The sequence below is a fragment of the Brassica rapa genome, chromosome A05 (assembly GCF_000309985.2).
Source record: "Brassica rapa cultivar Chiifu-401-42 chromosome A05, CAAS_Brap_v3.01, whole genome shotgun sequence".
Classification (NCBI taxonomy): domain Eukaryota; kingdom Viridiplantae; phylum Streptophyta; class Magnoliopsida; order Brassicales; family Brassicaceae; genus Brassica; species Brassica rapa.
The window spans coordinates 27,584,017-27,611,157 of NC_024799.2; the positions used below are offsets into that span (position 1 = coordinate 27,584,017).

Sequence of the window (27,141 nt, forward strand, 5' to 3'; positions counted from 1 at the left end):
TTTGGTAAATGCTCTAATAATGAAGCATATGATCTTTGGGGTTGTTTTAAAATTTCTAAACACATTCTACATTTGTATTAATGTATATTAAATTCATTTTCATGTTACATGGGCATCGTTTTAATTTCTGGTCGCTTAATTTAGTAAAACTTCATAATACTCCCAAAATTGGTGGACTAACCACTATAAAATCACTATTCTCTAGAAAAACTGAGACAAAAAAGGTTTCAAACCTCTTTGACCTTCATCATATGTTAGTGAAGGATGCAACTATGCATTAAAACAAAATTTTCATATTTTTGAATTTTTCTCAAAATCTATGGGCTAACAACCCCTACGAAAATACTGATTTTTTTGGTAAATGCTCTAATAATGAAGTATATGATCTTTGGGGTTGTTTTAAAATTTCTAAACATATTCTACATTTGTATTAATGTATATTAAACTCATTTTCATGGTACATGGACATCGTTTAAATTTTTTGTCACTTAATTTAGTAAAACTTCATAATACTCCCTAAATTGGTGGACTAACCACTAGAAAATCGCTATTCTCTCGAAAAACGGAGACAAAAAAGGTTCCAAACCTCTTTGACCTTCATCATATGTTAGTGAAGGATTCAATTATGCATTAAAACAAAATTTTCATATTTTTGAATTTTTTTCAAAATCTATGGGCTATAACCCCTACGAAAATACTGAATATTTCGGTAAATGCTCTAATAATGAAGCATATAATCTTTGGGGTTGTTTTATAATATCTAAACACATTCTACATTTATATTAATGTATATTAAACTCATTTTCATGGTACTTGGGTATCGTTTTAATCTTTTTGTCAATTAATTTAGTAAAACTTCATAATACATCCTAAATAGGCGGACTAACCACTATAAAATCGCTATTTTCTAGGAAAATGGAGACAACAAAAGTTCCAAACCTCTTTGACCTTCATCATATGTTAGTGAAGGATGCAATTATGCATTAAAACAGAATTTTCATATTTTTGAATTTTTCTCAAAATCTATGGACGAATAACCCCTATGAAAATACTGAATTTTTCGATAAATTCTCTAATAATGAAGCATATGATCTTTGGGGTTGTTTTAAAATTTCTAAACACATTCTACATTTTTATTAATGTATATTAAACTCATTTTCATGGTACATGGACATCGTTTTAATTTCTGGTCACTTAATTTAGTAAAACTTCATAATACTCCCTAAAGTGGTGGACTAACCACTATAAAATCGCTATTTTCTAGGCAAAGGGAGACAACAAAAGTTCCAAACCTCTTTGACCTTCATCATATGTTATTTAATTTAGTAAAACTTCATAATACTATGATGATGTTTAAAGAGATTTGGAGCCTTTGTTGTCTTAGTTTTTCAAGAAAATAGCGATTTTATTGTGGTTATTCCACTGATTTAGGGAGTATTATCAAGTTTTACTAAATTAATTGATAAAATAATTATAACGATTCTCATATACTATGAAAGAGAGTTTAACATACATTAATACAAATATAGAATATGGTTAGAAATTTTAAAACAACACTAAAAAGTTTAGGTTTCAGTATATAGAGCGTTTAACGTAAAACTCAATATTTCGTATGGGTTTAACATAGATTTTGAAAAAATTCAAAAATATAACAATATTGTTTTAATGCATAGTTCCATCCTAAACTAACATATGATGATGGTCGAAGAGGCTTCAAACCTTTGTTGTCTATGTTTCTGTAAGATTTAGGAATTATATGAAGTTTTACTAAATTAATTGATAAATAATTCTAGAAAGATGTCCATGTACCATGAAAGAGAGTTTAAAATACATTAATACAAATGTAGAATGTGGTTAGAAATTTTAAAACACCACCAAAAATTATAGGCTCGAATATATAGAGCATTTATCGAAAAACTCAATGTAACAATTAGTTTAATTATTGACATTTGTCTTTTTCTTATAACAAAGTGAATGCCATATAAATATTTTGATCAATTTAACATGTATCCATCATTTCTCAAATTTTAAAATTTTTTGAGACTTAATTAAATTCTTTTTGCAGCTTAACTTTTTTTCGATGATTCAACAATGAACGTAGGGTCCGACTGGTGACAATTCTGGAACCAAGAGAAACAAATATAAAAGGAATGTATAGGAATAGAATTGGAGGAATGAAAAGGAATGGTTGTTCCATATCATATTTAACAAGGAACAACTTTGTTCTTTATTTCTTTATAAAAAAAAGAATAGTAGAGAATGAGAAAAAAAAAATATTTCTTATGAATGGTGATTTTTTTAAAGAATGTTAGAGAATGTATTCCTGATCGTTCATCAGTCACCATTCTTATCCGTAATATTATTGACCACATCACGTAATATTATAGACCACATCACGGCATGGCCCAAACTACATTGACGTGGACCTCAATAAACATATTATTCAACTCTTTGAATTTTTCTCTTGCCCACATACCTAACCCAAGCACCATCGAATATCCAATTTCACATTTTTTTCGTATAATGTTAAACTCATAGGACCAAAAAGATCACGAAAACAAATTCAAATGCACAGGGAAGAAAGAGTAAGGGAAAGGATCTCTAATGTTTCATCATATCACCAAGACAGACAATAATTTTTCAACCTTATTATTCTCTACAAATCCGACAAGAAAATGAGAAAAAGATCTGAGAGCAGTGGCCATTAAAACAACCGAACCATGCGGAGGAAAACAGAACCACGTTGGAAAAGAGTTGAAATGCTTTGGTTGGATTCATCATCTGTTGCTCATTCTCAAGGCTTGAGAGAGAGGGCCAAACCAACCTTAGCATTCTTGTCAATAGCCTTAGTGTCAACTTCTCCAGAGATAGTGAAGAAGGACCTGGGTGTCCACTGGTGTTGAATGAGCGCATTGGCTATCCCGGCACTGTTCACGCGTGCCTTCACCGTGGTCAAGGGGTCAAGTGAATGCTGCGTTCCAACTGTTATGGTGTTGACATTGGTAGAGAACTTGTGGTTTACTTCAGCTCCAACAGCGGTGTTGAACAGCGGGTTAACAATGTGGTAGTATGAAGCGTTGACAGAATCTCCTTTGTCATTCCTAAACAAACAAGGAGAGTCAATATACCTTTTATCGAAATTGATCAATGACCCGCAGGAATTAACTTACAGGGTGAGGGAGGCAATCAAATCATCCTTGGTGAAGCTGAGACCAGCATTGATCTTGGTGAAATTGCCTGATTTGGTGTCAAAGGAAACATCAGTACCAGCAGCTAACACATTGGTTCCCATAACAGCAGAGAAGTTGACAGTGGGGTTTTGAGTCAATCCCATGCTCGTGCTGATACCAGCATATTCATGCAAGTACTGAAGCTCAATCTGATTATAAGAGGATGAACACATAATAATGAAGTTAGGAAAGATAGATCATCAAAATAAATAACAAAATACAAATGCTTGGGAACTTAGTACCTTGCCAGAGTTTTGGTCAGGGGCCCTGAAGCTGAAGATGGACTTGAGTCCAGGGGCAGCCTCATCAACGGTGGCAGTGATCAAAACCTGAACCAATACACACACACACACATAGATAAGATAAACTGATAGGAGAAGCTAAAAAGATGAATGTATATATAGACTTACGGTATTGTCAGTGGAAACTTTGAGATCAGTAGTGATGTTTTTTTGCTTGAGTTGGAGAGAAACATCTCCCAAGAGTGAGTCACCTTTCTTGGTTCCACTTGATGTGATGCCCTAAACGATATTGTAAGCTTATGAGTAACGATGAGATTATGTACAGAGTAGAAGAAGAAGAAGAAGCACAATGCGTTACTTACTGCTGCAATCTCAGAAGTGAACTTAATAAAAGCTAATCGAATAGAACAAGAACAACAAAAAGTATAAACACAATCACTAGAGAAGACCTCATCATATTCCATATTATCATCACTCTCATCAGTAAGAAAAATGAAGAGTTGGAAACTTACAACACCGGCAGGAGATTGAGTAGTGATACTGAATTTCTGGTCGCTGTTGTGGTCCTTGTACAAAAGATCTGAGAGAGAGAGAGAGAGAGAGAGAGAGGCCCAAACATCAATTCGTAGTATCTCCTTCATGTACATATCGGAAAGAGAGAAGCAGAGTAGTTAGTTTTTACCTTTTGCTTTTTTGCCGATGTCAGTGTAGAGACCTGGTCCTTTCCCCATTTCTTCGAGATAGTTCGAGAGAGAATCGCAAACACACGAAGAAGAAGAAGACGCAAAATGACTAAACCTCTGCTTCTGTCGTGGCGTCTATAAGAAAACCCTAAATTTTTATTCATTTTTCGGGCTAAATTTTATGAGCCGTAGGATCATCACTCGCTCTTTCAGTTTTCCTCATCCACAGCCGTCCAACGACACTAGTCATTTTCTTCTCTATTTATTACGGCGTCGTTTAACACTTAATCATTTTTTAGTCTTCATTTTCCTTTTAGAATCAGGGAACGGTCCGATGGCATATTCCATCTGGCTCTCTAGTTTGGACCTCTCTTTGGCCCTTTCAATTGTCGATTTTAAATTTCAGTTCTAATTTGTAATACACTCCCTAAATTCTATTCTAGTAAATTTGTGATTTTATTCTAGTAAATTTGTGAGTACATGATATATATAATACATCAGTTTCAATTCTAATTTGTATCACATCCTATAAAGTAATCATATATCGAGTTATACCGGATCGATTCAGATAATTTGATTTAAAATCTAAACTTTATTTTAAAAAAAAGAGCATAAGAAATATATATATATTTATTTATATAGAATTGGATATATCAGGTTCTTATCTAAAATTTAAATATTTATCTTTAGATATCGTACATGAAATTGAATATTTGAAGTACATACTTATGTTTCTGATATTTCTATTGCATACTAATTTGGATATTCAAATCGTTTTTTTTTTTGGATTATTTTGGGTTTTTCGGTTTTTCAATTTTTTTAATTATCCGTTTGAGTTCGGTTAATAACACTTCAGGTTCGAATATGCTTTGTAACACCCTACAAGACTAATTCGAGTATTTTTAACATTTCGAATTGGATACGAATCAGGTTTTTGGGTTCGAATTCGAGTTCGGTTCGAATTTTGGGTTCAGATATTATGCATGCCCATGCCTAGTGACAACCATGGATGATAAAAAATATATCGCTAAATTATTTTATTTTTACTAATTTGACCAAATACAACATTCTTACAAAACACAAAACAAAACAGTGTAATTACTAGTTACAAAAAGTTCTAACGCAACAAATAATTGATATATAGACGCGATTTTTCTCTTTTGAATATCATAAAAGTCAACCGTCCCTCTAAGTTTTCTTCAACAGCTTAATAATGCGTTTTATGTTAGACATAAACTCTTTCTCCTTCTCTGGAACCACCGAATGATATGCATTCTCCTTCCATGCTCTGTAGAAAAACGATTCTTTCTCTACAAATATCGTAGCTTTGTTTGCATTGCACGTTCCGTTCTTGAGTGTATCTGACATTTCGTTAAGTAGCGTTTCAGATTTCATCAAAGAACTCAACTCCTCTTTCATATCATCTTTTGATTCCTTCTTCAACGTTTTCAACTCCCCCAGCAATTTCTTTGCATTCTCAATCTCTTTTGTAAGTTTGTCGTTCACGAGTTCTTTTTCTTCTTCTCGTTTTAATGTTGTCAACGTTTCGGGCTTTACATCGCTAAGTTTCACTAGCTTTACGTCTCTCGCTGCAGCCTCTTCGATGTTGCATATCAATGCGATGACTAGGGTCACGACAAGACCATATAGTATTAAAGACTTCGTTGCCATATTGTATAGATTCAAAAATGCAAATCTTCTTGTGTCATATATATGAGAGGATTGAAACTTCTTTCCGTGGTTGCCTTTAATTACACGGAAAAATGTTGTCTAAAAGTAGAAGGTTTTTTTATATGTCTAATAGTAGAAGGAAAATTTTGATATATTGATGTTCTATTAGTAAATGCTATAGAAATAATTAGCAAAAAAATTGAGAAATTTATGGCTAACCAATATAACCTAGTAAATACAATACGTTGACCATCGATTAAGGTTATATATGTACATACTATTATTAGTCACAGATAGTAGTATAAAATACCTTAAAATATAGATGGCAATATCTCACATCTCTACTCACCTCTTTTCCTTTAACAAACTATTTGAATATAATTTCAAATTTAATTGTTAAGGGAAAACTGAGCTCTAATCATGACAAAGATCTCCTTATTGCTTTTCGTCATGGCCCTTCTTGCCTCTCTCCACGCTTATGAGGCTCACCGCATGGTAAAATCCGATGAAGCAATTGAAAAGGACTTGCACAAAGCCGAGGCCCTGATCGAGGAAGACTTAAAGGCCACGCAAACGAGCATTCAAGGTTTGACATCTGAGACGAAAACCTTGAGCAAATCTGAAGAGGTGTTAAATCAACTTGGAAAAGACTACAAAAAGGATATGGATGTAGCTCCTTATGGAAAGAAACTCAGAACATTCAGCAGGGCAGCAAAAAATGTCACGAAAGCACCACCTGCGAAAAACAAGAAACCTGCATCCGTGATCCAAACGATCTTGCAAGATTTTGGGCTAAACGGAGGGAGGGAATGACAAAAAAAAAAATTAGGGTTTGATTAATGTTTTTGAGTGAGTTTTAAAGAGGTCTGAACTTGTTCATGGAGTTTAGCTTAACAAGTGAGAGGAGCAAATAAATTCCCCACATAGTATATAAGTTACGTTGCTATCATTCTGTAATTAATACGATTAAATGAACTACTTATGATAACAAAATATGTTTCTATGCGATTTTTCTTTTCTTTTTTTTTTATAGCAGCTCGCTACTGGATTATAACTCAATTAACTGTTTTTGGATACAAAGTTTGAGATAATATTTATAAAATACTAATGATGAACCACATTAGTTTACAAAACGGTGAAACGTTTTCTCAAATAGATATAGATGACAAATTGATAGAATGTGGCTTAATATATATAGTTACAGATAAATGATTTAGGGGTTGATTTATCCAATAACATAATCATGTGATCTTCAACATTATTTCTAATATTATTATTGTCATAGGAGATGTTCTACATCAGACTCATTGTCACTAATGCTAAAATATATGTCCTCTGTTTTAAAAGATAAAAATTGCAAAAATAAATAAATTTTGAAAAGATACATGTTTTTACATTGAATATATAACTTTTATTAGCTAATAATTATAAATTGTAAATTGCAAACAAATAATTATAGTTATTCAAATACTATTGGTTTAACATTATGAAAAAATAGCTGAACATAAAAATAGTACATTTATAATAAACTTTTAATATAGTTTATTATTATGTATGAAACACAAAAGCATTCATTATTTTGAAACAGATAAAGAGTACAAAACAACATCTTCCTTACATTTCATAATAAGTTTGAATTCCACTTTTTCTTTTCTACATTTCATTCAGGAGTATAGAACCTTGTTATTTAGGCAAAGGTTCGCTAATAGAAATGACTTTCCCTGATGTTTTATCATTTTTGTTTCGTAAAATGTGGTTTGTATTCTAGCACACAGATTTTTACAACAAAGTTTTAATTTCTCTATTACTTTAACATATTAACTAGAGATATAAAATTGTGCAATGCACTAATAAAATACAGTCAAATTTCTAATACTTTTCTTAGTATGTATGGAAATAACTTACCATGAACATGTTGACTAATATTTTAGTTCGGAACACTGAATTTTGGATAGCAAAGTGCTTATAGCATACTTTTGATGCAATTGCGTAGGACTTTATAATATATCATGGTCCTTATAAACCTTAAAATTGAGGACCATGATATATTATTGGGTATGTGTTAATTTATATTGTTTCGCTTCCCAAATGCTACCCATAAGCTGAAAATGTTTTCTTAAATAATTGTCTTAGCATAAAACTCTTCTACATTAAAGTGAGTACATATTATATATCTTAATTTACATTTTAAACATTATAAAAATTAGTTATATTTTTTTTTTAATTTGAGCAGTCTAGGTCGAGATCTCTGAAAATGGCTCTGATGTATTATCTATCTATACATATTTTTTTAACAAATTTTTTTTATGTGAGTGATTGTGGTGAGTTATGTTGGCTCATCGCTAAACGTTACACGAGAAATTTATATATAGGAATCTTATTTCGGGAATTTTCCATAATGAAAATTAGAAGGTTATAACTTCGAAACTGGAAGGTTTTAAATAAGATGAGTATAAAAAAATTGCGAATTTTATGGGTGGCCAAACAAAACTAATTAACGAACTCAATACCATTCGCTGACCATCAAAACAAGGTTGCTATTTTTACGTACATGTAAGCTATAGATTCTTTAAGAAATGAACACAGTAAAATATAGTTTGATCTAAATCAAATTACGTTGAGGGAAAATTAATCGTTTAACATGGCAAAAATCTCATTTGTAATTCTCGTTGTGGCCCTCATTGTCTTTCTACGTGTCTCTGAGGCTCAATCTTCGAAAGATCGCGACGAAAAAAAAATTGAAAATGACCTGCATGAAGCAAAGGACTTGATCGAAGAGGACTTGAAGGAAAAGGAAAAGAACATCAAGAGCTTGGAAGACGAGGTGAATATGTTAACCAAATCTGAGAAGATGTTGAATGACATCGGAGAAGCTCACAAAAAAGGTGAGAGTCTAGAACCTTACGGGAAAAAGCTCAAGAAATTCAACAGGAAGGTCAAGCAGGCACCAAAGTCAAAGAGAGGATCCGTAGTTCAAAACATTTTGAAGGATTTGGGATTAAACGGAGGGAGAAACTGAAACAATAACTAGGGTTTGATGGATGTTTTGATGCGTTTAGGAAGTTTCAAATTGGCTTTGCAAATGAGATGAGCAAATATCTTTCCCATTATATATATTTATTTAACTACATCAACTGAATAATAAATCAATTGTAATACAATTTAATGTATTACTTATATTATCTATCTTTGTGCTACTATTTTGTAAATTTTTTTAAATATATTTTGTTAATAATTAGTTATTAATATATACATTGTAAAATTTTATTACTTATATAGTATCTAATCTGTCTTTGTGCTATATTTAGTTATTTAGTTATTAATACACTGTAATAGTTAAACTGAAAGTCTGATATAGTATATATACTTTTTATAAGTTATTTTGTAAAATGATATTGTTCCTATCAGTGGCCGAGCTAGCATTGTAGCATGTGTGGATTTCGTAAAAAAAAAAAACTACATGTATTGTGTACTGAAAAAATCTGAAGTTTTAGCTTATTGATCCTTGTAATATACATATGTTATCAATTTGACCACTATGAAATAGTTTTCTCCGTTGCACAAAAAAGAAGAAATAGTTTTTCTCCCTCCGCCATTGGTTCGTATGAGATAAAAATGGTCTCCTATGTCGATTCCGTAAAACAGAAAAGGAGACAATGATAAGTCGATAACTCTTTTAGGCCTGGGCATATTACCTAAATCCGAAGACTCGATCCGAAACCGACTCGAAAAATCCTGATTCGGATAAGAACCAAATCAATCTTTTTATCCCATTGGATTTTGTCGTGAAGGACTTGTGGGTCTTGGACCCGATCCGAACCCGAGACTTGAGTGGGGTACCCAAAAACTCAAAAAATTTAGTATATATTAGATATATATAGGTGTTTCAGTATATTTTTGGTATTACGGATATTTTTTTAAGTTTCAAATTTGAGTTTTCGGGTATAGTTTTGGATTTCGGATAAAATTTTAGATTTTCAAAAATATAATTCCGGTAATCAGATAAAATTTTGGGTATTTTTCATGTCTTCGAATCAGATTTTAGATAAAATTTATCATATTTTTTGAGTATTTAAATATTTTCAGATATTTTGTGTTTTTGGGTAATTTTTTGGGACCGGACCCGACAGGACCCGAACCAACAAATTCTAATTATTCTATTGGATCTAAATATCTAAGATCCAAAAGACCCAGATCCGGACCCGACCAGGTCCGAATCCGACCTTAGAACCCGAATGTCCAAGCCTGTCTCTTTACTTTTTTAGCTTTCAAACATTATTTATTAGTAGATAAAGTTTACTATTAAAAATTAATAAAGATTCTTCTCAAAGAGAAAGCACCCAAAAAAAGAGAGAACTGATCTTTCTAGCTCTTGTTTTATTCTGTTTGGTTTGTTCTTCTTTGTGTGTTTGGAACGTGTGCTTCCACAGTAGCCTTTCTTCCTATCTTCGGTCCTACTTATTATATTTTTTGTTGTTGCATGAATAATGTAAATATTTGAAGAATGTAAGATCCGTCGGATACCACTGTCGGATAGAAATTTGAATGGTCTCTGGAGAAGAAGAAGGTCATTTTACGTTTTGAGCGCGAACCTGATCATGATCATTTGGTTCATATATATACATGCAAGTATGCAACTATTAAGTATGTGACGCATGGCATTATAACGATTTAGACACGAGTGTTTTCAGTAGTTTTGTAATAGTCAGCCTAGATTGTAATTCTCGACAATTCGTTGTTTTAGACTTAACTTGCAAAATATTAAAAATTTAAAACTTACAAAGATAATAAACAAATAAAAATTATAATAAAATATCCTTACATACAATATAAGTCATGGATCATGTTACCTAACTGACAGAGCTGGAATCCCACTCGAGGTCACATGCATATGAATCTTTCTCACATGCATAGTATAAAATTTGCAATTATATTTATTATAAAGTTCTTTAGTTCATGGCTTAGTCTCACCCAATTGGTTAGGGGAGAACTTTTTTCGGATTCAAGAGAGAGTGGTTTTTGCTGTCTAACTTGGAACTTGACCACACACACAGACAATTGTCATGTTTAGACGACTTCAAAGAGTTTCTTTGTATAAATGAAAGAAACGTAGTTTATATCTCTTTGTCAAGTTGGGATAACATAAGAGTCATAGACGGTTGACAGAATATTGTAACCTTTTGCTCAATGTCAATGCAGTGCTTCTCACTTGGTCCAGTTTTTCGGTCACTAGCAAAAAAGTGTAAGATGATTATATGATGAGCTTCAAGTTGTAAATTCATGATCCGTATACAAGATGCTAAAAAAATAAAAATTAACTTCATTTATTAAATTATAACAACAACAAATGTTCCACTATACACCAATGATCTACAAACCCAAAACAAACAAAGTAAAAGCCAACTTAAATAAAAGATTAACAATGCTTCCAAATAGTCATATTCAAACAAGGGACGAATTGTTTCTTCTCGTGGTGATGACGATGATGATGATAATGCCATGGTGGTGATCCCCTCGAGCTATATATAGGATCATGAATCAATTGAATTGGTGGTGGTGGTTGTGGTTTGGGTCAGACCATCCCCAGTAACCAGCCGAAGTCGTTTCATCAATGCCATTAAACATGTTACAGAAGCTCTCTTCTTGAACCATTTCATTATTCTGATGATGATGATCTTGATGATGTGTAGATGACGGAATCGATGAAGGGAAAAGGTTTTTGATCGTGTTCACATGTGTTGTGGTGGTCTCTCTAGGAATCTCCAGATTTATGTCTGAGCTATTTTCTGTGCTTCCATTGTTGCTCCATGAAGCTTCTGCTTCCCTCTTTATTATGCTTGCTTCATTATAATCTTTGTTCCTTAAAGACATTACCTTTAACCATCAAATCAAATGTTGAGTTTTAGAATTTAGACAAAATTAGTTCATTGATGCACATGTAGATCCGAAAAAGTTGTGTGCATTTGTCTTGATTTCATCACTATGTGACATTTAGGTAAGACCTATTTCAATATATAAAGAAAATGACTGAAATATATACTTATAAAGTAATATATAAAACCTTCTTTCATAATGATTCTTAATTTATGTAAGGCTATATAGAATTTAGATATTTACTTGAGCTATTTTTTCTGTAAAAAATTTGTAACTATTACTTTTAATAATTAATAGAAACTATTTTGCGTTATATCTAATAAATAGTATCCCTTATATATTAAAAGAGAAGCATTGCAACTTATTTTTGTAGCCACATGTCATCACCACAATCATTCTTAGAATCTTTAGAAAAATATGTTGGTCCATATAAATATATAATAAGCTTTTTATTAAACTAACCATAAATTAATAATAAATTTTCTTCATTGTTTACTTAACTAAAATTCACAGAATTGCCTAATGTGGCTAAAGTATATATGACAATTAATGATTTTGATTAATGAAGATTTGATAAAAAATTAGTCTATTCTCTATTATTTTTTAAAATTTTAACTTATTAAAATAAATTAAACACCACATTAACTATATAATAAAAATTTAGATTTTTTCGTATATGTTCTATTTTGAATTTTTAAAAACAAATATAAATAACTAAAGTTGTTAAAAATCTCTCATTGATATTTTTGTGATACATGGTTTAAAATTTCGGTTATAACAAGATACAAATGATTATGAAATTACATAAGTAAGAAGTCTCATTTAATAAATATTATATATATGTATATTAATATTTTTTAAAAAATAAATTATATACCATATAAAATACATAAGTATTTTAATTTTGAAATTTGCTTTAAAATTTTTTGATAAACATTTTGAACAATTATTGATAACTTAATATTTAGATTTTAAACTTTGACTTGAATGTTTTAAAAATTATAAATTACTACAACTATTAAATATCCCACAAATTTTTTTTATTGTTATCAGTGATTTAAATTTTTTGCTATAAATAAATACAAATGATCAAAAATAACATGAGTATAAAATATTTTTGACAGATGTCAATCTTTAAAATGTACTATATATCTATGTTAATATCATTTAAACTTAATTTTATACCATATAAAATAGAAAAAAAAGTTTGTGTGGATTAATAATATTTATTTAAATATTTGTACCAAATTAATTATATACGTAATAATTACTAAATTTTTAGTTATTCAATATAAATTTATTATTTCATAATATGTAAATAATATACAATACTTAAAAATAATTTATATATAACATTTATTCCGCGCAAGGCGCAGATCTTAACCTAGTTCAAGTTATAGCATGTGTAACTTTATTTTAATTGAATGACCAAGGGAAGGGAATCATAGGGGGTGATTGGTAGAGGTTGTGGCTTTGTGTTTTTTCCTCTAAGATTTAGGCTCTAGATTTTTAGCTTTAGCTTTAATTTATTTTGCCGTAAAAATTTTTTAGAGCACTGTATAAAATCTCTATAGAAAGTGTTTTCTAAAGCTAACATATTTTCTTTTATAATGTTTTGGCTTTAGATTAAGTTTTTAAAATAAAAACATGATTGCTTTAAAAAATAAATGTAGAAATTAAAAAGGCTGTTCACAGTTCTTACAGCCTCAACCAATCACCTCCATAGTTAACTTTCTTATATATGGGTCAAGGCTATAACTTCATTTGTACCTATATGTACATAATTTTTAGGTTTTCCTTAAGTTTGTACATGTATCCTCATCGTTAAATATGAATCAATGAACGAAGAGACGAAAATATAAATAAATTTAAAGTAATCAATTAATTTCTATAGTTGATGATATTACAGTGTATATAAACTATATAAATTAATAATGTTGGGATTATAATATTTTATTAATTTATAGAATTTTTAATTTACAAATAAAATATTTTTCATATTTTCATATTTTCATATTTTTATTTATAAAATAAGAAAATAGTCGACTTTACTGTATATATATTAATTTAAAATTTTGAAATTAAAAATTTCATATTCTTTATATATTATTTGGTCAGCTTTATGTTTTATAGAATTTAAATGTAGTCTTAGATATAATTTTATTAAATATTATCAACATATATTGAAATCTTAAAAAAAAAAAAATTCATACGGTAATCTGACCTAATATTAAAAACTTAAAGTGACTATATTTAAACAAACCGATATAATATAAATTATGTTTTTCATACAACTAAAAATAAATATTTTTCTCAATGTTTTACCCTGCGCAAGGCGCAGGTCTTATCCTAGTATACAGTATATAGTATTGTTTTCTTATCTGGTTAGCGGTTCCTTCACATGCCAGTGCTTGAAAGTCATATGGGAAAGTATTTAATTAATACATTGATCAACCAGAACCATTTGTTTAACAAACAAAACACTTACTGTCTTTTGACAAACATCTTATAGTGTTGGATCATGAGCCTAACAATAATCTATTGCATTTCATATAGAATTAGTCATGCACATTTAAACTGAATAAATTCATGAAGCAATCCAAGTAAAAAAAAAAAGTGGTCAAAATTTTGTATTAATTAAACTTAAAACATGTTTTCTCTAAAGATTTCAAAAAGAAGAGAAAAACTTAAAGCATATTTTCTCTTAAACTTATGAGATATCAGATTCATTTTTACTTTATTAGTCTTGTAAAACCAAACAACCCAACCAATGTCAAGCCAAAAGTTTCAAAAAAAAAAAACATTTTCTACATATAATTAGATAAATGCATATATGTTATATACCTCAGCAAGGAGTTTCTTGTTGTGGGCAAGAAGAGAATCATTGTCAGACTTAAGAGAATCAAACTGCTTCTTGAGTGAATCATAGTCTCTTTCGAGCTGTCTAGTCTTCCACCTAGCTCTCCTGTTTTGAAACCAGATCGCTATCTGCCTAGGTTGCATCCCCAGTGCTTTAGCTAGTTGTATCTTCCTCTCTGGATCCAGCTTGTTCCCAAGCTCGAAGCTCTTCTCTAATACCTTGACTTGCTCTAATTGCAGCCTCTTCTTCTTCTCTCCAAGCATCATATGCGACCCATCGTCTGATAAATTCTCCTCATCAACAGATTGATGAGGATCATCTCGCACGTTCGTTAACGACATAGATCTGTTCATCATGTAGTTTCCTCCTCCTATAAACACCAACAAGACAATGTATAAATTACTTATAAAATTTTATTATCTATGAAGAGAGAGAGAGAGAGAGAGAGAGAGAGAGAGATAAGTACCATTGAAGGGATGAGGAGGAAGACAGGAAGGGAGCTGATCAGGGCTAATGTCTTCATGAAGTTGTTGGAACATAAAACCATGCTGAGGAAATGCCATCTCCAATCTCACCCCTGCGGCTGCGTATGTGGTTGGATCTAACACACGCAAGTTAACTCCACCACTGGTGTGTATATATATATATATGCTTATATTGGATTGTGAAGTAATAAGCTAGGAGTGTTCAAATGCTTATATTTTTCCTTGTATACATATATGGAAATCAAGAACAAATGAATCTGGAGTTTCTTGTGGATCTCATCAACCTCTCATATAAGAAGACAAATAGAGAGAGGAGAAACGGATCAAGTTAGGGAGTTTCTAGGACCCATCCTCTTTAAAAATAAATTAAGTTTATGATTATATTTAGAGCCCTTATATTTATTATTCTATATATATTCTACTTCATGTATGTATAAAACTCTTTAATCTTCTTAGCAAGGAAAATAATATTATTTCTTCAAAAAATATTTTAATAATTATGTGAAATTTATCATACATGGAATAGCATTGATGTATCTCTCTATCCATGATTTCTTTATTCCAAGATATCTTTATATGGCTGAAATCCTCATATCAAATGAAGCCCAAAGCTAATATACAAATCAATCGCTTCTTCCTCGACCACCCATGTGTGCCGCTGCTGCTGCACAACACTAGTTCGCTGCCACAAGCCCACAGATGACCTCTTTTTTTTTAAATAAGTTCATTCACGTAAGTAACGGTATAGATAGATAGATGAGGAGAGTCACACGATTGAGAAGACAAGACCCGAGAGACACGGAGATGAAAGAGCACATAGTTAATTTGAAGAGAAAAGAGAGAATGATCCATGTTTTTCATGTTCAAAACGTTGAAGATAAATTTAGCTAGAAACGTAAACCGTCGACGATGAATTCACGAGGCCATCCCGAACCTGATTCCGAGTCTCCTCCGACTATACCGTCGAGTCCCCGGACACCGAGGATGAAGGTTAGTTCCAAACTGAATCGATGGTCCATGGGGCGTGCTTTACGTTCCGGTGCTGTTAAGATTGAACGTCAGACTCTTCGTACCGATAACAACGACGCACCTTGCCGTCAAGTAACGACGGAGGAGCAGGCTGATAGAAAGACGTCTGCTATCGAGGACGGTTTTAGAGATGACGTGGCGGGAAAGTCAATATATATGGTTTCAGACGGGACAGGGTGGACGGCAGAGCACTCCGTTAACGCAGCTTTGGGCCAATTCGAAGATCCATTGGTCAATCGTGGCTTTCCTGTTAACACCCATCTCTTCTCTTGGGTAATTACTATTCACACACAATCGAATAGTTTCCCATGTATGTTTCATCGGCAAGAGCTATGATTTCATTTTTTGGTTGTAGAAATATTGCTGTGATTTTATTTTTTTTTGGCTTTAGATTTTTAGTTTTTAAAAGTCTTTAAATTTAAACCGAGTATTTTATTCTTTGCTGAGTAATTATAAAGACATGAATTTAAAAAGTGATGTGGATTTTAAAAAATGGTTATGAGCTTTAAAAAAATACAAATCAAGACTGGTGTAAATTTAGGTGTACAACAATTAGTCTAGTTTTCAATTATACTAAAAAAATAGTTTTTCTTATGATTAAATTTAACATTCGTTAAAAAAAAGATAATCTTTCATTTACTATTGAAAAAATTGCGGAATCTATGGAATTTTATTACATCATATTGATTTTTATTGGCATGAGTTCCAGTTATTGATCATAGGAAGCAAAAAAACGACACGATTTTTCAATCTGAATAGTATTTTTTTTTTTTTGGGGATTGGTCAGGTGGAGGATGAGGAGAAGCTAATAGAAATTATCAAGCAGGCGGCAAAGCAGAAGGCAATGTGTTTCTACACTTTAGCCAATCCTTCTATGTCCAAATCCGCTAAAGAAGCTTGTGATCTATTAGGTGTGCTCTCTGTCGACATCTTAGGACCAATTATCCAAGGCATTGCGTCTCACTTGGGTGTTTCTCCGTCAGGTCTTACCCGTGGAGCTGCCGGTAGGGTCAAGACTCTCAACGATGCATACTTCAAAAGAATCGAAGCCATTGAGTTTACCATTAAGCAAGACGATGGGACTCTACCCGAGAACTTAGGCAAGGCTGATATCATTCTAGTCGGTGTTTCACGGACGGGAAAGACGCCGCTGTCTACTTATATTGCTCAGAAAGGGTATAAAGTCGCAAATGTACCGTTTGTGATGGGCGTAGAACCGCCCAAGACGCTTTTTGATGTTGAACCGAGAAAAGTTTTTGGGTTGAAGATTCAACTTGTGGTACTGCAAGCCATCAGGAGAACAAGAGCTAAAACGTTAGGTGTGGATACGGTAGGAGAGAACAGATATTCAGGCTTCGATCTTGTTCGGAAAGAACTTGATTTCGCGGCAAAGATCTATGCGAAAAACCCTGGATGGGTGGTCATAGGTAATTAACACACACTTTGAACACCATTCTGTATTTTTCTTCATTCGGTATCATTAGTTTATATTGTGCGGGGGGTTGCAGATGTGACGAATAAAGCGATTGAAGAAACAGCAGCTGTGATTCTGCGGCTTTATCATGACGGTAGCGACAGTAGTACTTCTGTACCTTGTATCTCAAAACGCTTCTAAGCTCACGAGAATACAGTTTGGTACTATTTTAACTAATCAAACCTAGGCGCCTGTATTTTGTTTACTCAACTATTGTATTTTTTTTTAACATTTTCATGTAAGAGGATGAAAAAGTAATAATTACTCTGAATTTCTTTTAGGTTTATATCCAAGAATTTTTGGCATGTGATTTAGCATTTGTAGCAGAGTATGCCACTATTTATGTAAAACAAGGATAAGTAGTATCATCAGCAATTAGTTGAAAGGTTGCATACAACTTGAATATGTTAGTAATGTTGACACAAGTTTTTGTATTCTTTCAGAAATTATTTTAGAGTTCTGTTTTGCCATCTACGTACGTTGATCTGGTTAACTACTTCTATTTGATAACGAAATTTTATTTATTGTTGCTAGTTAATATATGTTCATCATCCAAATGGTTATAGGATATTAAAACATGACTCACTCCACCTAACGATGGCTAAAACGTAGCGGTCAAATGATTGGATGAACATGCAAATAAACATTATACGGGGATTGGGGGACCTATAATGCATGCATTTGCATGTGGGATCAAATAATTGGTGGCGAGATAACGTCCATGAATTAACATTTCATTGACAAATATTATTCTTGTATGCTTAATTGTTTGCGATAACGTCCAAGAATTAGAAAGTTCATTAACAAAGATAATATATTCTTAGTAAGATTAAAAATTAACTAAATACTTTCAAGTGTCAGTATACTACCTCCCCCGGCTAAATAGATTGATTATACAGTATACGTTTACATCGTGCGTCTCCTCGTCCTCGTCGCTAGTTAACATATTACTATTAGGTTATGAGTTAGACTTAATACAAAGCTGACATTGTTCTGGCTGTAACAATCAACTTGTGTGTAATTGGTGCAACTGAAGGGAAACTATTGATTTCATAGAAGGCATAATACTTCATGTTCTATATGGTTCTTGTTGCTATGTCTATTTATGTTCACAGATATATTTTCATCTTTTTCTCTTGTAAGTTGGAAGTTTTGAGTAAGGTGTAAGCATATTATTACTGATTACTATATATTTTCGTTCTGTAATATATTAATTTATTAGACATTATTTTAACTACATTCGAACAATGACTTACACACGAAATTTACAATATATAAACCCAATTTGTGTTTATTGGGATTTTAAAAAAAAATTAGGCAACCATTTGTTTCTGGTTGCACAGTATACATCAAGCATACGTAATAGAAACATAGTATTATTATATAAGCAAACATGCATAACAAATACTAGCTATATAAACACAACTAAAACTACGACTTTGTCAATTTGCCTTTCTATTTCTACAAACAATGATTAATCATAAGAACAACAGCAATACAACAAGCATTCCACCGCAGACCATTGATAGTCAACTACATTTTGATGTTAATTAATATCAATGTTCTAACCACAAACTCTTATAGTATTCCAGTTTCAGTTTAGACTACTTACATAATTGAGTATAAATAACTTATATCTTCATCAACATTCCATCATCAATCGAGCAAAAAGCTAAGAGCTAGTAGCTAAATAAAATCTAAAAATGGCTGCATGTAAGCGATTAGTTGTCGCTTGCTTTTTCTTAGTGTTGTTGCTAGCAGAAGCCAATGCGCAAGGCTTGAAAGTAGGCTTCTACAGCAAAACATGCCCACATGCCGAGGGTATTGTTAAAAAGGTCGTGTTTGCTGCCATGAAGAAAGCGCCTACCCTTGGTGCTCCTTTGCTTAGAATGTTCTTCCACGACTGCTTCGTTCGGGTATGTTTCTAAAGTGACTCATGACTTTTCTAAATCGAACGATCGTCTAATGAGTGAATCATAATCAATATATAGGGATGTGATGGATCAGTTTTGTTAGATTCATCTAACAATCAAGCCGAGAAGAATGCCGTTCCTAACCTAAGCCTTCGAGGGTTCGGCATCATAGACGATTCCAAGGCAGCTCTAGAAAAAGTGTGCCCTGGCATAGTTTCTTGCTCTGATATCCTAGCACTTGTCGCTAGGGACGCAATGGTTGCAGTAAGTAATTTTCACATTAACCCTAAAATTTTACTCAAAAAGTTGCATGATCTCACTATAATATATAAATATATATACGTTGACTTTAGCTTGAAGGACCAACGTGGGAAGTTGAAACGGGAAGAAGAGACGGCAGGGTTTCTAATATCAACGAGGTCAACTTGCCATCACCTTTTGATAACATCGCCAAGCTTATCACCGATTTTCGCACAAAGGGACTCAACGAGAAAGATCTAGTCGTTCTTTCAGGTACGGACAAGTGAATTTCAATGAATAATTAGTGAATTGATGTATATATCTATATATGGAAAATTTAATTTTTTTGTGTGTTTCTGAAGGTGGACACACTATTGGAATGGGACATTGTCCTCTAATGTCAAACCGTCTTTACAACTTCACCGGAAGAGGAGACAGCGACCCAAGTTTGGACTCGGAGTACGCCACTAATCTGAGGAAGAAATGCAAGCCGACCGACACCACGACGGCTCTAGAGATGGATCCAGGAAGTTTCAAGACATTCGACGTGAGCTACTTCAAGCTAGTGGCAAAGAGAAGAGGGCTTTTCCAGTCGGATGCTGCTCTTTTGGACAACTCAAAGACTAGGGCTCATGTCTTGGAGCAGGCACGTGGGTCAACCTTCTTTCATGACTTTGGTGTCTCAATGGTGAAAATGGGTCGGACCGGAGTTCTTACTGGTCGGGCTGGGGAGATCCGTAAGATGTGTCGTGTTCCTAATTAATTAAGAGATATTCAAAATGAAAATATATCTTTTTTTTTGTAAAAGAAAATGAAAATATATCTCGGCGAGTTTATTTCTTATTTGCTTCTTTTCTTTAAACGTTGATTAAATGTGATTTGTGTGGTCTTTGGAATAAGATGAATTTAATCTGTCAAACAAATAAACCATGTATTTTTATTTGTATGATTTAATAGTATTGATTATTGAAGGTTGTTCTGAAAAAATAATAATTCATAATCTCATATATGATATATCACGTCATCCCATGCAGACTCGCATTCGTCCACATCTTTCAGCCAAGCCACGTATCAAAACGAATGTTATTCTTCTTTTTTTTCCACTAGAATTTTATTAAGGGACTCGGCCCAAAAAAAGAACGAAGCCCAACATACAACACAAACATAAAAATCATAAAAGGCCAAACAACAGGCCACCAAACCGCATAACTTATGGGCCTCGAAGTCCAAGTGAGAAACCGTCGAGAAAGATGCCAGCTCTACCACCACGTGTCCGGACGCCCGGCACCTAATGAACACGCATCACAAATGGAAGGCACGAGCTTCCTCCGGAGTCAGAACGCATGCACGCCGGAGCTCCGCCTTCAGCGAAGCCAACCTAGAGAAGAAGCCGCTCAAACAGAACAGCTCTGAATCTCAAAACGACGAAACATCTCCGATAGATCTACGATTTGAAGAAGGGATTGCAACTGCCTACGATTGAATCTAGAACTCGGATCTTCCAACGAAGAAGAAATCAGAGAAACAGATCAAGAGGCGGAAGGACAGAGGAAGAACGAAAGCATAGATCAACCATAACCGGTATTAAACCGGTGATAAACCGGCGAAGACGGTGTAAGAGGATCATCTCTTTCCGGAGACTAAAGCCGGCGGAGAAAGTGTTATGTAAACCACCTCTTCCCAGAGACAAAGCCCGAATCATTGAGAGACTACAACCGGAAAGGATCCGGTGACTTTACTACACAACGAAGCCGGAAAGAAGAATCGCCGGCATCAACCAAAAAAACTCAACCGCTTTCTCATCTTCTTTTTTGTGAAAGATATAGAGAGAGAACAGAGATGAGAGAGAAAGTGGTTCCAAAACGAATGTTATTCATTAGATGTTTTTTTTGGTGTTTATTTATTTCAAAATAAAATGAAAGTAGTCTGACTTTTTTTTTTAAGTATGCTTGATATCTGTAAATTCGGACGGCTGAGATTGCTTCGGGTGCAGGGAAATCTCGAGGAATAAAAAGTATGTGGCGTAGATCATCTGCCTAATCCCAATGCTTTTGTAATAAATAAAATATAATTTCGGCTCGTGAAACACGCGATGGTGCTATTGAGTTTATGGTTATCTCTTCGTGGCCCCATCTGGGCAAAGATTTTCCATTACACGACTCTGTTTTTTTTGTTTTGATTCCATCTCGTAATCTCACTCACTCACAAAGCTCTCGTCTTTCTCGCCACTCTCTCTCAGAATCTTCGGTCTTTGGCTCATTTGGTTGAAACCTGTCGGAGTTTGCGTCTGATCTGCTCATTGAGGCAATTCGTCGAACGAGTGAATGGCATCAGTTGCTGAGAGCTCTTACCCTCTTCTCTGTCAAATCAAGAGTCAGCGTCGCGTCACTTCCTCTACGCTGAGGAATTCGAGTCTTGTCCGAGTTTCTCCTCCTCATTTCGCTTCTGGGTCGCTTTCATTTCGTCGCCGGAGCTTCGTCCTCGGACACCGATGGAAGTTTGCGAGGTGCGTGGAAGCTACGGGCCCAGATTCTTCTGGATCTCCCAGTGGAGATGATGAGCAGGAGGATGCGCTTCAAGCTACCATCGACAAGAGCAAGAAGGTTCTCGATATGCAAAGAAACCTTCTTCACCAGGTAGTTAGATCGATCCTTGGAATTGGCATTGAGCTTGATGCATTTGGTTGGAACTTCATTGTGAAAGTCTAAACCTTTTTTTCATTTTCTTTGTAAACGTGATGCTTAACTCTGCTTTGGAGGCTGTTCTTGATTAGTTTTAGGATTACAAGTATTGAATTATTATGATTCTTTCGCTTAATCCTTCTTGTTAATCTTCAGATTGCTGAAAGGAGGAAGCTGGTCTCATCTATAAAAGAGAGCACTCCTAACTTGGTTGATGGCAAACCTTCTGCTAAAGAAGATGCAAATACTGCTGATGCAGCTAAGAATGATAAGATGGATGGAGACGGCAACGGTAGTGTTAGCTCAAGCAGCTATGTCAAGTCATCTCTGAACAAAGAACCAGAAGCTACCACGCCCCTGAAGAGCAGCAAACAAAGCTCACCATCTGCAAAATCTCCTGAGAAAGAGAAACCATCCGGTGTAGCCAATAATGGGAAACCTTGGTCTAGCGTAGTAGCCTCCAGTGTAGATCCTCCTTATAAACCATCCTCTACTGTAACCTCCTCGAAGAAAACTTCTGATCCTGTAACTTCCTCTGTAAATCCGAGCAAATCTCCCGCTGGTGCATTTTGGTCAGATCCATTACCGTCTTACCTGACTAAAACACCTGAAACACCAAGTATAAAGACAGAGGAGTACATGGAAACAAAAGAGGAAATGGCACATGAAGAAGCCAGTAGTGATACTGATGAACCTTCGAAGGACGAAGAGCAGCCGCCTCCACTGGCTGGAGCAAATGTCATGAATGTGATATTGGTAGCTGCAGAGTGTGCTCCATTTTCCAAAACAGGTAATTACTCCACTTGCTATTTTGTTTTGTTTGCATAACTAGGCTTCTCTTCGAGTACACAAACTGAAGACGGTGAGAAATTTTTTATAGGTGGCCTCGGAGATGTAGCTGGCGCTTTGCCAAAGGCTTTGGCTCGGCGTGGACATAGGGTTATGGTAATATTTTATCACAGAGTGCCACTGCCAGTTTCCGTGTCATTTAAGCTGTGTGGTTGGTTATCAAAATCAACTCAAACTTGTTAATGAATCATTTCCGTTACTTTTCTTGTTAGGTTGTGGTTCCTCGGTATGCAGAGTATGAAGAAGCTAAAGATGTTGGGGTACGGAAGAGATATAAGGTGGCCGGGCAGGTATAACAGCTCCTAATTAATGTATCAACATTGAAATTTTCATTAATAATTCATTAACAAAAATATTTGAGGTAGAGGTAAATTTCATATGGAACATACTTTGCTGCAGGATATGGAAGTAATGTACTTCCATGCATATATTGATGGTGTGGATTTTGTTTTCATCGATAGCCCTGTGTTTCGGCATCTGAGTAGTAATATTTACGGTGGAAATCGACTCGTAAGCTTATTTTATTCTCCCTCTTCTTTCCTGAAAAATTAATTTAAGGCTACATGTACATGAACTAAGTATGGTTTTTGTGAATGCAGGATATCTTAAAGCGGATGGTTTTATTTTGCAAAGCCGCTGTTGAGGTAAACCTCTGCCCCCAATATCATTAGCGTGAATGTATATTTTGTTTTCTTCTTAGAACAAACAAGTTTGGATTCTGGGGGAATGTTGGCAGGTTCCTTGGTATGTTCCTTGTGGAGGTGTTTGTTATGGAGATGGAAATTTGGCTTTTATAGCAAATGATTGGCACACTGCTTTGCTGCCTGTCTACTTGAAAGCCTATTACCGAGATCACGGATTAATGAAATACACACGTTCTGTTCTTGTAATCCATAACATTGCTCACCAGGTTAGTATGACTTTATTCTTATATTTAGAGATCTATGCATAACCTACTCTGGTTGTAAATTAGGGTCGAGGACCGGTAGATGATTTCTCATACGTGGATTTACCGGGCCATTACTTGGATAGCTTCAAGCTGTATGACCCTGTGGGAGGTGAGCACTTCAACATCTTCGCAGCTGGTCTTAAAGCTGCGGATAGAGTTCTCACTGTTAGCCATGGATATTCCTGGGAGGTTAAGACCTTAGAAGGAGGCTGGGGTCTTCACAACATCATAAGCGAAAACGACTGGAAGTTTAGAGGCATTGTGAACGGTATCGATACAAAAGAATGGAATCCCAAATTTGATCTTCACCTGCACTCTGATGACTACACAAACTATTCCTTGGAGACTCTTCAAATTGGTAAACCCCAATGTAAAGCTGCGTTACAGAAAGAGCTCGGCTTACCCGTTCGACCTGACGTTCCCCTGATCGGTTTTATTGGAAGATTGGATCACCAGAAAGGTGTTGATTTGATAGCTGAGGCGGTTCCATGGATGATGAGCCAGGATGTTCAGCTGGTTATGTTAGGCACAGGGAGACCGGATCTTGAAGAAGTCCTCAGACAGATGGAGCACCAGTACAGGGATAAAGCAAGGGGATGGGTTGGTTTCTCGGTTAAAACAGCTCACAGGATAACAGCTGGTGCAGACATTTTGCTGATGCCTTCGAGGTTCGAACCGTGCGGTCTAAACCAGCTTTACGCAATGAACTATGGAACCATTCCGGTGGTCCATGCAGTGGGAGGGTTGAGGGATACGGTTCAACAGTTTGACCCGTATAGTGAAACTGGTCTTGGATGGACATTTGATAGCGCGGAAGCAGGTAAGCTGATTCATGCTTTAGGGAACTGTTTGTTGACGTATAGAGAGTATAAGGAGAGTTGGGAAGGGCTTCAGAGAAGAGGGATGACACAAGATTTGAGCTGGGATAATGCTGCAGAGAAGTATGAAGAAGTTCTTGTTGCTGCTAAGTATCAATGGTGAGAGTTAATAAAAAAAAAAGTTCATTTTCTTTGACTGTTTGTAAAGGAATCTGTCTTTTTGGAATTGATAAGAAACATAGTTTTGTAGATTTAGTAAAAAAGATACATTGCAACTTGGCAAATTGTCATGCTTTGTAAGCTTCCTTGTGGTAAAAGATCAAGCTATTGTAGTCTCTTGCGCTCTCTCTTAGGTGATTCTAAAGTGATAGACTTGGCAAAGCAGTATAATAATTACAAATTACAATAAAACAGTGCTTTATAAATTCAAAAAGATGGGAACAAAGCAGGTGAGTAAGTTCTAGAGATTTTGCTACCATTGAAATCAATGTTGTTGAGCTTGTGTTGACACCATTTGAGGTGAGAAGATGAGACCAAAGACATCCACAGAAGTCTATTTCTTTCAAAACTACATAGACCATGAAGTTGTTCTCAAACAAATCAAGAAACCTAAACACAGGAATTCAACAGTTTAAAGGATATCTCCAAGTTCGAAACTCATCACTTCTCAAGCTCCGTAACAACAACACAACACATAAAAATAACATAGAAAAGTAACAGACGCACAAACACACATGATGCTCATCAATGTTTGGTAACAGCTCTTTTGCTAACCTGCACAAACGTTCCAACCTTCATGATTGACAACACAACCAAATCATACCAAAAACAAAATCAGTGACTAATTCTCCCATATATGGCTCGATCCCAAAAGGAGAAGCTTAGCAGAAAGCAGAGATTAAAAGCAAAATGTTGATTCACTATAACCAAGTTTCCCACATTATCCTTACAATGCTTATCCCCATTGCACCTTATTTTTTAAACACATAGATTAACATTATATATAAGTAAGTTCTTGTGAAAAAAAAGTGTTTTGTGAGAAACAAAAGAAAAGTATAACCATCCCCCACCATCTCATTTCTCTTTTTCACTTCTTGATCTTCCGCTGCTGCTTCTTCGGCCCCGAAACAACTAATCTCCTAACAGAACAACCACACCTGGCTCTAAAAACCAGCACGGCCCTCCCATTAGGAGGCGCCATCTTCTTCAGCTCAGCTTCCAACTCACGGTGATGGACACGAGGCAGCTCAACCCTCCCCTTCTTCCCATTACTATTTGAGCTGCTCTTGATGCAATCCTCAGTCTCAATCTGAATATCAAACTCAACCGCTTTCCTCAGCCCTTTGCAGTTCGGCTTCCCGCACCTGTGCATCGTGCACAAGAGTACGACGAGCCAAGCGGAGACGGCGGCGCAGAAGACGCTCAGAGCCAACGAACCGTACACTATAGGGTTGTGCAGAATCTCCTGCTTGACTAAAAGGGAGATGTCGGAGAAGATGGAGAAGGAGGCGAGGGCGATGAGCTTGGCGTAAGGGAAGAAGAGGAAGCCGCAGGATGTGATGACGGCGATAAGGAGGAGGACGTCGATGGCGGCGGAGTGGGAGCCTTCGCAGACGGGGAAGCTGGAGCAGGTGGTGGGGGGTGATGGTGATGAGGTGGCTGCGTTGAGTTTACGGGCGGGCATAGCTTGGTCGACGGGGTTGCAGACCGAGATTGAGCTATGCAAATATACCATCTAAAAGCTTCGATCTTTCGTCACTAAAAACAAAAACAAAATCAAATCGATCGCAGCTATTAGTCCTGAGACGAAAGTTATCGAATTTGAGGAGATTGAATTGGATTTAAAGAGAGCTATGTATGAATCTGATCGAGAGAAATGGAGATATACAGTACCTGATTGAATTGGATATGCGAAACCGATCCAAACAAGAGAAGCTGAATCGTCACCAGAGAAGGAAGGAAGGTTGTGTCCTCAATCAAGCAGGAATCTCGATCGTCTTTGTCATGATTTCAACTTCTTGTGATGATGAATCTGAATGGGGAATGAAAATGGAATCGTATATTCGTAGAGAGAGTAAGTGACACGCGTTTAGATAACTCTCTTTTCTTTTCTTTTTTAATTAAAATGACGTCGTATTGTCTT

The 27,141-nt window shown here is 34.8% G+C and overlaps 9 protein-coding genes across 10 annotated transcripts; 5 read left to right on the forward strand and 4 right to left on the reverse strand.

The window, feature by feature from the left end:
* Positions 1-2,547: 2,547 nt before the first annotated feature.
* LOC103870959 (mitochondrial outer membrane protein porin 1) lies at positions 2,548-4,362 on the reverse strand. The gene is made up of 6 exons (XM_009149160.3): positions 4,155-4,362; positions 3,985-4,052; positions 3,641-3,751; positions 3,473-3,559; positions 3,171-3,379; positions 2,548-3,101 (listed from the first exon to the last, which is right to left on the reverse strand). Exons 1-6 carry the CDS (start codon positions 4,201-4,203, stop codon positions 2,795-2,797), a joined length of 831 nt encoding a protein of 276 aa, XP_009147408.1. The 5' UTR covers positions 4,204-4,362; the 3' UTR covers positions 2,548-2,794.
* Positions 4,363-4,929: 567 nt separating this feature from the next.
* LOC103870960 lies at positions 4,930-5,907 on the reverse strand. Its single transcript, XM_009149161.3, has one exon. It carries the CDS (start codon positions 5,824-5,826, stop codon positions 5,344-5,346), a length of 483 nt encoding a protein of 160 aa, XP_009147409.1. The 5' UTR covers positions 5,827-5,907; the 3' UTR covers positions 4,930-5,343.
* A 281-nt stretch (positions 5,908-6,188) lies between these two features.
* On the forward strand, positions 6,189-6,834 carry LOC103870961. Its single transcript, XM_009149162.3, has one exon. The coding sequence runs from the start codon at positions 6,247-6,249 to the stop codon at positions 6,637-6,639; it is 393 nt and encodes a 130-aa protein (XP_009147410.1). The 5' UTR covers positions 6,189-6,246; the 3' UTR covers positions 6,640-6,834.
* Positions 6,835-7,081: 247 nt separating this feature from the next.
* Positions 7,082-9,074, forward strand: LOC103870962. The gene has a single exon (XM_033291494.1). The coding sequence runs from the start codon at positions 8,468-8,470 to the stop codon at positions 8,843-8,845; it is 378 nt and encodes a 125-aa protein (XP_033147385.1). The 5' UTR covers positions 7,082-8,467; the 3' UTR covers positions 8,846-9,074.
* Positions 9,075-11,128: 2,054 nt separating this feature from the next.
* LOC103870964 (homeobox-leucine zipper protein ATHB-20) lies at positions 11,129-15,266 on the reverse strand. The gene is made up of 3 exons (XM_009149164.2): positions 15,027-15,266; positions 14,545-14,930; positions 11,129-11,700 (listed from the first exon to the last, which is right to left on the reverse strand). Exons 1-3 carry the CDS (start codon positions 15,121-15,123, stop codon positions 11,365-11,367), a joined length of 819 nt encoding a protein of 272 aa, XP_009147412.1. The 5' UTR covers positions 15,124-15,266; the 3' UTR covers positions 11,129-11,364.
* Positions 15,267-15,892: 626 nt separating this feature from the next.
* LOC103870958 (pyruvate, phosphate dikinase regulatory protein 2) lies at positions 15,893-17,796 on the forward strand. 2 transcript variants are annotated; one of them, XM_009149159.3, is made up of 4 exons: positions 15,893-16,347; positions 16,862-16,985; positions 17,058-17,501; positions 17,583-17,796. In XM_009149159.3, the coding sequence occupies exons 1-4, from the start codon at positions 15,955-15,957 to the stop codon at positions 17,687-17,689; spliced, it is 1,068 nt and encodes a 355-aa protein (XP_009147407.1). In that variant the 5' UTR covers positions 15,893-15,954; the 3' UTR covers positions 17,690-17,796. The 2 variants fall into 2 exon arrangements, with proteins under 2 accessions (XP_009147407.1, XP_009147406.1); XM_009149158.3 differs by having other exon boundaries at positions 16,862-17,501.
* Positions 17,797-19,208: 1,412 nt separating this feature from the next.
* LOC103870957 (peroxidase 27) lies at positions 19,209-21,631 on the forward strand. Its single transcript, XM_009149157.2, has 4 exons — positions 19,209-19,464; positions 19,540-19,725; positions 19,815-19,974; positions 20,064-21,631. The coding sequence occupies exons 1-4, from the start codon at positions 19,252-19,254 to the stop codon at positions 20,462-20,464; spliced, it is 960 nt and encodes a 319-aa protein (XP_009147405.1). The 5' UTR covers positions 19,209-19,251; the 3' UTR covers positions 20,465-21,631.
* A 394-nt stretch (positions 21,632-22,025) lies between these two features.
* On the forward strand, positions 22,026-25,335 carry LOC103870956 (starch synthase 2, chloroplastic/amyloplastic). The gene is made up of 8 exons (XM_009149155.3): positions 22,026-22,337; positions 22,539-23,172; positions 23,263-23,327; positions 23,444-23,521; positions 23,631-23,741; positions 23,831-23,875; positions 23,968-24,141; positions 24,205-25,335. Exons 1-8 carry the CDS (start codon positions 22,026-22,028, stop codon positions 25,159-25,161), a joined length of 2,376 nt encoding a protein of 791 aa, XP_009147403.1. The 3' UTR covers positions 25,162-25,335.
* Positions 25,336-25,894: 559 nt separating this feature from the next.
* LOC103870955 (uncharacterized protein At5g19025) lies at positions 25,895-27,119 on the reverse strand. The gene is made up of 2 exons (XM_009149154.3): positions 26,892-27,119; positions 25,895-26,756 (listed from the first exon to the last, which is right to left on the reverse strand). Exon 2 carries the CDS (start codon positions 26,731-26,733, stop codon positions 26,086-26,088), a length of 648 nt encoding a protein of 215 aa, XP_009147402.2. The 5' UTR covers positions 26,734-26,756; positions 26,892-27,119; the 3' UTR covers positions 25,895-26,085.
* Between the last annotated feature and the right edge of the window lie 22 nt (positions 27,120-27,141).